The sequence below is a fragment of the Octopus bimaculoides genome, chromosome 3, assembly GCF_001194135.2.
Source record: "Octopus bimaculoides isolate UCB-OBI-ISO-001 chromosome 3, ASM119413v2, whole genome shotgun sequence".
Taxonomy (NCBI): Eukaryota; Metazoa; Mollusca; class Cephalopoda; order Octopoda; family Octopodidae; genus Octopus; species Octopus bimaculoides.
In genome coordinates, this window is record NC_068983.1 from 94,356,591 (window position 1) to 94,366,309 (window position 9,719).

At 36.2% G+C, this 9,719-nt stretch overlaps 1 protein-coding gene across 5 annotated transcripts in view; it reads left to right on the plus strand.

Annotated features, from left to right (window-relative positions):
• The window catches only part of LOC106877521 (retinoblastoma-associated protein), an 82,510-nt gene that overhangs the window by 66,256 nt on the left and 6,535 nt on the right, over positions 1-9,719 (plus strand). For all 5 annotated transcript variants that reach the window (XM_052966334.1, XM_052966330.1, XM_052966331.1 and 2 more), the window contains exons 26-30: positions 580-694; positions 2,163-2,305; positions 6,046-6,130; positions 6,970-7,079; positions 8,287-8,430. In XM_052966334.1, the coding sequence (XP_052822294.1) occupies positions 580-694; positions 2,163-2,305; positions 6,046-6,130; positions 6,970-7,079; positions 8,287-8,377 (544 nt within the window). In that variant the 3' untranslated portion in view covers positions 8,378-8,430. The remainder of the gene's footprint in view (positions 1-579; positions 695-2,162; positions 2,306-6,045; positions 6,131-6,969; positions 7,080-8,286; positions 8,431-9,719) is intronic.

A 9,719-nucleotide genomic window follows, 5' to 3' on the forward strand; every position in this document is an offset into this window, starting at 1 on the left:
TATATATATATATAGAATCCGTCAACAACAGTGTAAGAGGGTAAAGACACCTTTCGGTCATGAATGACTATGAGATTGCACCTAGAAAATTATTCTCTGAGGCACAAGTTCGGACAAGGTTGTTTTTTGTGGCAGGCCAGCAATCGCCCATGCATACTGGTTTCTCCTTTCCATGCCACCAATGTTATCCAAGGGAAAGGCAAAGGCCAATACTGCTTGGCACTAGTGATGTTGCAACTCATTTCTACAGCTGAATGAAGTGGAGCTTGCTCAAGAACACAACATACAGCCCAGTCCAGAAATCAAACTCACTACCTCATGATTGTGAGCCCAATGCTCTAACCACTGAGCTGTGAGCCTTCACATGGGCAGTGTATTTCATTAAAATTATGTCATGAAAGAATTAAGTCTTCTTGTATTACCAGTTTAAATCTGTTAATATTGCTAAATCCATTTTCCATCAACTTTTCTTTTAATCTTAACCTTCACAACCTCATTTTGCTTGCTAACAAGATTAACAATTATGTGAAAGTTTTATTTGTTTTGGTTTTAACAATGTTCCTTTATTTTCAATACCAGTGTTGCAGGCAAGAAGAACTTTCATGTGTCATATGCTAAAAGTCCACTGTTCAAGACACAAGGTCAACTTACTCCAAGGACAGATCAGTTGTACTGCTTTGTAGAAGGAGTTGGGGTAAGCTTCACATGTTTTCTATCTACTCATCTCAACTTCTTCATTGTAACAGCCTTTTCAGATTTTCTTTTTGTAATAATTACAATTAATCTCAATTTCTCTAATGATATAATTGTATTCTATTTCTTTTTGTTTATATATATATTAAAAAAAAAATTATATTGCATTTTATGAATAATTGCATGTTTTCTCCAACCAATGGGCCAATCTCTGGTTTGCTGAATTTACAATGGCAAGGATGACAGACTGGGTAGAACAAATACCATACAGAATTTTAGTTTGAAAACATTAATTTATGAAACTTTTTTGCTGGTTTACATTGGTAAAAGTATGCACAAATACATGCACATGTGTGTTGTGTGGTTAAAAAGCTTGCTTTCCAACCATGTTGTCTTAGATTCAGCCCCAGTGTATGGCATCTTAGGCAGGTATCTTCTACTATAATCCCAGACCAATGAAAGCCTTGTGAGTGGATTTGGGAGACAGAAACTGAAAGAAGCTTGTTATGTATGTATGTGTGTGCGCACACACCTGTGTATGTGATTCAACATGCCTTTGTCATTCTTGCCTCTAGAATTGCAATGAAACAGTGATTGGTGTGTTGGAAACCTGTAACAAAAGACATTTGTTGATAATAAAATGTGATATAAAGTAAAAATACAAAATATCAAACTATGTTTTATCTTTCATTCATTTTACTATATTCTATATTGCTCTTATACTCTGTTCTGTTTCTCTCTTCTCATGCTGTGTTTTTTTCCATGCTATATTCTATTTCTCTCTTCCCATGCTATATTCTATTTCTCTCTTCCCATGCTATATTCTATTCCTCTCCCACCATACTATGTTATATTTCTCTCCCACTATACTATATTTTATTTCTCTATCATTCATTTAATGTGTTGCCTCTTCCTCTTCGTACTATGTTGTGTTTCTTTCTTACCCTTCTAAATTGTATTTCTCTTCTACCATTCTATGCCCTGTTCCTCTTCTTTCACTGTATATTTTGTTTGTCCTTTACTTTACTATATCCTGATTACCCCACCTCTTCATACTATCATGTGATTCCCACATTCTCCTGTAATGAAATAAAAGGCTTAATTTATTCATTTATTTTTCATTCTAAATTTACTATGGATATTTCAGTTCTGATATTGCTGACAAAAGAATAATCATATGATACAACCAATTCTATTTAGGCTAAAATGAGCATGAGAAATTCTCTTACTTTACATCATGACTTTTTATTTTTCTATATAGTTTTTGGTAGTTATACTAGAGCTGAGGTTCAGACCTGTAGCTTTCATTATGACCCTCAAAGATATATAAATATATTTATATCAAATTACTGTTCTTTGGGCCTCCAAATTCATGTTGTAGCCTCTTTGCTTTCTGTATTTTATTAATCATTTTGTCACTTTCAAAGCAAACAACATAAGTAATAAAATTGCTTTTATTTACCTGCCAGTCTGCTGAGAAATTACGTAACATCAATGATACCATTGCTCAAAGCCGAGCTCAGAAACGTCTTCAGTTTGACAACTTAGACAATGACTCCACTAGGAACACAGCTAAAAGGCCGCGTGATGGGATGGATGCTTCTGCCAACAGGTAGGAATTCTGCATGCACATGTGTATGTGTGCACACGCACACACACACGTGCACATATGTGAATGCTATTGATGCATGCCTGACCAAATGATTAAGAATGCTTTGCAATCATGAGATCCAGGGTTCAATCCCACTGTATGTCATCTTGGGTGTGTGTCTTTTCTCATAACCTCTGATTAATGCAAGCTTTATGAGGGAAACTGTGGAGGGAGAAACTGTTGAAGCATATTGTGTGAATTGTACTCATAATTCAAAGGATTGGTTTTGTCACACAATGTATCTTGCTGCTTCTGTTTGAGGATTAAGTTAAAGGTTGAAGTGTCTGTGGGATATTCAGCCACTTCACATGCTGATTCAATGAGTTAAGCAGTCAAGCTGCTTGAACAACTGGAATACTTCATTGCTGATAACAATGAGAAGTATTTGTTTATTTTTCTCATGCTAAGATTAATACTTGTAGCAGTTGGTGAGTAATGCCTGCATATATCATCATCAACGTTTTGATGTCTACTCTTATCACTTTTATCACATAAAGTCAAGGCAAGGAGACAATAACACACACACACACACACACATGCATCATCATCATCGTCATCATTTAATATCCGTTGTCCATGCTGGCATGGGTTGGACAATTTGATCAGAGCTGGCAAGCTGGGGAGCTGCACCAAATTCCTGTCTGATTTGGCATGGTTTCTGTGGACGGATGCCCTTCCTAAGCCAACCACTTTGCAGAGCATGCTGGGCACTTTTATGTGGCACCGCATGGGCACTTTTACATGGTGCCACCACAAGTGTTTTATATCACCAGAGGGACCAGTTTTAACACTTCTGCTGCGAAGTATGGGTATTCTTGAGTAGACCAGGCATCTCGGACTTTTGTCATCTCACCAGCAGTGCACTTTAGTGTTTATACACCCCACCCCTTTGTTTTGACAATATGTGACAGTCATACAAGCAGTGTCATTCATTAATAGCATTCTGCAAAAAAATGTCTGCCTGTGGGGAGGTATTATTTGCTTGCAAGCAGGCAAGGGTTGGGTAAAAGGAAGGCTGTCTGACCATAGAAAATTTGCTTCCATAAACTCTATCTGACCCATGCAAGCGTAGAGAAGTGGATGTCCTAGTTCAGTGTTGCTTTCTGCTTCTGCAACCTGAAAGCTTAGAGAATCTGTTTTTTATTTAATTGCTTTGTGTTAGAGTAAGCTGGTAGGTGGTTTAGGTTTATAAAAGCATTCTATTTGGAACAGATTTTTTTTAATTGCTGGTTGTCCTTCCTGCTTGCTGCTAGCTATTCAACTCTGATGTAGTGGTGGGACAAGCAGAGTTATGTACCCTGCCTTAAGGCTTTGGCGTACAATATATTAACACTAGAATCGTTTTGACCACTAAGCTCTCTAACATTTTTATCCCACACCCATTATTACCACATTTGAGTGTGTGTGTATGTTTGTATCCCCTTGTCTTGACATCACGTGAGTGTTGTAAAAAAGTGTCACTGTCATATAAGAAATATTATTTCCAATATTCTGGAAGAACATGTCTGGCCATGAGAGAAATATTATCTAGCTTGGAAACAGGTGAGGGTTGGCAACAGGAAGGGCGTCTGACCAGAAAATCTACATGGAAATCTTACCTAACTTGGAAACAAGTAAGGGCACCTGGCTATGAAAGTCTGTATGGAAAAGTCTGTATGTTGTTATGTCACTGCTGCTGCTGCCAACCACTGTTTAGGATGAAGAAATATAAAAGAAGACATCATTAGATTAGTCTGGTGGAAAAGGCTGTGCTCATGGCTTTTGCTGGCTCTCAAAGATTGGTGTGGTTGCTGTTCAGTTTTGGGCCTAGAGGGGTGGACACAATATCAGTAATGAAAGGAGGAGTGACAAATAAGTTGGAAATGTCTGAGTGTGTAGGCGTCATGAGTCTGACAAATCCTGGGGAGCAAGTGCCACTGTAGTTATGGCATAAAAAAATAATGGAATGAGAAGCCAGAGATTGAAGTGTGTTGATGAGTGACTTCATACAAACCAAGTTATGTAATTTTTCCTTTAATGCAGTGTAGGATGTTTGTATGTGTAGTAACAACCATTGCAGATGTTGAGTTATATTCTGTAGTGGATCTTACCTGAGTTTTGTAGAGGGTTAGTAACTGTTAAGATCTGAAATATTTCCTGCCCAGTTTTTGTGATACAGACTTGGCTAAGATGAAGAGCATGAAGATCTGTTGAGCATCAAACAATGCCTTGTGTTATTTAGTTACATTCTGGCTTTAAAATAATGATGAACCTATTGTATACAGTTCCCAGGTGCACTACAACTCATAGAAAAAGTAGCCAAAACTGCTTGAACAGTACATAGAATATGCACAGGTAGTGAACAGTGAATAAGTCATTAAAAAAAAAACAAGGTTAGGGGGCATCAGGTGTACTGTTGGTGTATTTTAGGAAGTATGGAAGTTTTGAAGGATGTAGTGTCTTGACGGCTAAGAGCTGATGCTGGTAGTTTATTCCATGCTTCAGCAATTCCTGCTAGGTAAAATAATTAACCAAACAATAGTTGTTGTGTTTCAATTAAATTAACTGAACTTTCCTACAAAATTTGCGATCTTATGGTTATGTTGGAAATCATTATTGTCAGTTATTATAATTGTTATGGTAGCTAACTGGTGGAATCATTAAAGCACCAGAAAAATAAGTTCAAATTTGCTTTTTGTCCTTTTGGAGTTGATAAAATGGAATATCAGTTAAATATTGGGGTTAATGTAATTGACTAATCTCCTTCCTCAAAATTGCTGGGTTTGCACCCAAATCAGAGACCACTGTTATTAATATTATTATATTAGGGCAGTGGAATGATAGAAGCATTAGAGTGTAGGACAAAGTATCTTGCAGTATTTCTTCCAGCACTTTACATTCCTAGTTCAAATCCTGCTGAGGTCGATAAAATAGCGTACCAGTCAAGTCTTGGGCTTGCCTCCTTCCAAATTTGCTTTTCATACTTCCTGGGTTGATGAAATAACATACCAGTCAAATCTTGGAGTTGAAATAATTCACTATTCTCCACCATCACCCTCACAGATTTCAGGCCTTGTGCCTATGTTAAATACATTATTGTTGTTATAAGTTCTGTATTGGTCAAAGCAGCATATTAATATCACAAAAATCTAGCAACAACATGTCTCCTTAACACTTTGGAAGTTATCCAGTTGTGGCTGTGTGGTTAAGTAGCTTGGTTCCTAACTATGAGGTCTTGGGTTCAGTCTCACTGCATGGCACCTTGGGCAAGTGTCTTCTTCTATACCTCTGGTCCAATCAAAGTATTGTGAGTGGATTTGGTGGACAGAAACTAAGGGAGACCTGCCATATATGTGTATGCTCTAGTCTAGACATCACATGATGGTTGTAAATGAGCTTCATTGTCATACAAGCGAGGTTGTTTCCTGTCTTTTGTGGAAAACATGTTTAACTATGGGAAATATTACCTTGCTTGGAAACAGGTGAGGGTTGGTGACAGGATGGGTACCAGGCTGTTGAAAAGCTACCTTGATAAATTCTGTTGGCTCCATGCAAGCATGGAAAAGCAGATGTTAAATGACTTGCCAGTTTCTTAAACTCCTATTTTGCTGCTGTTTCCTCTGTTCCTGGGATAACTTTCATTTGCATATCTCAAACTTTTCTTAGTTCTCTGAACATATTCTTTATTATTGCTGTTGTTACCATTTCTCCTTTTCCTCTAGATCTGAAACCAATACCTGGAAAGACCCTTCTTTTAAACCCCCAACCCCAGTCAGCTCAAGAGTCTGTACCACACCAGCAAAGGAGGTATGTATGGCATAGAGAGATTGTTAACTGTTAAAATAATCATATTTTTTCTTATATTTAATACTAATTATATATTTTAATGATGAGTCTATAATTTTTAATAATAGTATCAACTTTTAATGATAATTACTGTTTCTTTTAACCCTTTAGAATTTAGACCAGTCATATGTGGCCAAAATATTTGACCTATTTTATGTTCAAACCATCCAGATCCAGCCTCTCACATCTGCCCTACAATGTCATTCTAACAATAAACAATCACATCATTGAAATCTTGAAGCCACAAGATAATGCATGACTCATTCAAAACAATGTGAATAAATAAGCATTACATTTGACTTTAATCTGAATGCTAAAGTGTTAATAATTACATTTTGTTTTTAATGATAATTTTGTTTCTGTATTTGGTTTGCAAGCTTCTTAATGTGAAATGTGTTGAAACAGATTTCATTGTAACTTGGAAGGGTCATTTTGCCAATAACAAACACACACACTAGTTCTGTTTCACTTCTTTTATTAATATTAATCAACTTGTTAACCATTTAATCATTTTATTAATCAATTGACTAATCATTCAGTCAATTAATCAATCAGTCAGCTAGATTCATTATAGTCATTTTGTTGCCATTTGTGACCTCATCAATGATATTTTCTCTGTCATAGAGAAGGCATGAATGATGAAAGTACACTGATGAACCAAGCTGATGACTGAACTGTTGACTAATAATAATAAGAGAGGTGCATGATTATATTATTGTCTTATTGATAATTATTTTGTTCTCCCCTTCAAGAGAAATTCTTAAATGTTGTTAAATTTTTCTTGTATATTGTTTTTAAAGTCTGCTGAAAAGAAAGAACAATCATCTCCAATGTCACGTTATATGTCATCAGCTCTGAAGAAGACACAGCGCTTTCTGCAATTTGATGACATTCAACCTGCTTCTGAAAAGTGAGTTGTACTTACCGATTATTTTTGAATATGAACTCTGAATATGTAAACATATAGGGAGTTTGCCTCTGTAGTCCATTTATCACCTCTGTGACAGAGAGAGAGAGGGTTTGAGTATCAAGTAGCATTCTAGATTCCAGTTGGTTCTTTTTTTTTTTTTTTTTTTTTTTTTTTTTTTTTTTTTTTTTTTTTTTTTTTTTTTTGTACTTGATTTATTCATGTGCAATTGGAATAAACCACGCTGGTTTAGTTATGTCCACTTTTGCGATTTTAACTGAATATCATGCTGAAACAGCTTATCAAGCAGACAGTCATGAATAATCAGGGGTTCTTTAACTTTGCTGAGGACATGACAACATCCTTGATGCTGGTGCCTTGATAACATGTACCTAGTACATTCTGTAAAGTGCCTATGATAGGAAGGGCATTCAACCAGAGAAACCTGTCAGAAATGGAATGTGCTAGCGAACCATGGCCCCAATCTGTCTAGGAGAGCATAAATTCCAAATAAGAACTAACTTGGCCCTTGACAACTCTCATTCACTTTGTGCCACCTTGGTAAAGAAGATGCAAAATGATGATGATGGAATAAGCTTTTATATTTATAACATATAAATATGTTATAAATCCCAAGTATTAACACTTTATTTCTAGGCTGAATCTTCATACTTTAATTCTATATTCAGAAATATAAATTTCTAATTTTATGTTGGTGTAAAATTTTATTGGAATAAATATTGTCCAATTAAAATTCATTCTAGCATAAGAAGTAAGAAGTTTGCTTCCCAACCACATAGTTCCAGGTTCAGTCCCTCTTCCTCGGCCAACCAAACTTTTGTGAGTGGATTTGGTGGATAGAAACTGAAAGAAGTCCATTGTATATATATATATATATGTGTGTGTGTGTGTGTGTATTTTTTTCTTTTTCTTTTGAGCCTGGTACTTATTCTATTGGCTTCTTTTTGACAAACTGCTAATAATCCGAATGTTAAAGGGTTTGGGACACTCTTTTGCTCTTCATCAGTTGTTTTTGTTTAACATGGTAGCTAATTATAAATACTTACCCATCTTATCAAGCAGTGTTAACATTAGAATAAAAGGATGAAAATGAAAATATTAAAATGTTCTCCCCTGCTGGTAAAAATGTTACTTAAATAGCCATATGGAGCCTGTTCCTTGTCATTAATTCCAAAATAACTATTTTCAGTGAAGTTAACAACTCGGCTGATAGTCGACCTGGGTCTTTGGCAGTGGACAGTTCTCAAAAAGAAAGAAAAGAAAACACAATGGAGAAATGATTGTTGCTCTTTAAAGTTTGGTGCTGTAAACTGACAAATGGATATTTTCAGCTGTAAGTTATTGTTTGTTGGAAATTTTATTGGATAACTGAGATGTGTAGTTGTAATTTAGTGCCTTGATAGGTAAGGTTATTTTTGCTTTGGTTTAGAAATAAAGTTTCCTACTTTGAATCTAGTCTAGGACGATGTATATATCTAGGAATAAGATACTTGTTGATGATTGAAATTAACCTGATTGAAATATAATGGATATCAATATTGTATATATACATTTCAGATATGATTTAATTTGTAGGGATATAGAAATATGGAAAAAGAAATACTTAATAAAAAACAGAAAACTGGAACAGAGTTGTGCTTACGTGTTTGAAAGTGTTCCCCTCACAAAGGATTACAAAAAAGTTTAGTTCCACGCACAAAATTATAGAATCTGGAAGATTATATAAGATCTAACAACACGTACTAGTGAGTGAAATGGAAAAACTCCAATGAGAATTAATGAAAGTGCAGTAACTTCAATTTTCAATACCTACAAAATACCAAAATATATTTATCGGACGAGATGACAAAGGACCGAGATACCTGGTGCCTTGCTGTACTTAAGATCCATTCCCCATAGCAGAAGCATGAAGTCTACTCCCACTAGTGAAGAGGATTGGCCTACAAGAGTCTTGTGCCAGTGCCACATGAAAAAACATTAATGTCAGTACCATGTAAAACTGCTCAAGCTGGTGCCATGTTAAAAGCACCTAGCACACTGCAAAGTGGCTGGCATTAGGAAGGGCATCTAGCTGTAGAAACCAAGCCAAATCAGACTGGAGTCTGGTGAAGCTCTCTGCCTTGCTAACTCTGGTCAAACTGTCCAACCCATGCCAGTGTAGGAAACGGACATTAAAGGATGATGATGTTTAAAACCGTATTCATAAGATGGAATAAATCATGAGATATATATATTCTGATTTCTCTTTAACATGGTAGTAACTCTAGTAGGTAGTAACTCTATAAGATGTACCCGGTGCAAGCTATGGACACATAAGAGGTGCAGCAACATCAAAGGCAGGTTAACTAGCAAGTTAGTTTTTGTTTGTGGCAGATGTTCAGGTGCAATAAAGACTGCAAACAAACAGGAAACAACTTCTATCTCATTCCAGGGTGAAAAACTAGAGGTAGTCGATAGCTTCCGCTATCTGGGCGACCAAGTTAGTAGTGGGGGTGGGTGCGCTGAAAGTGTAGCTGCTAGAATAAGAATAGCCTGGGCAAAGTTTAGAGAGCTCTTACCCCTGCTGGCGACAAAGGGACTCTCACTCAGAGTAAAAGGCAGACTGTATGACGCATGCGTACG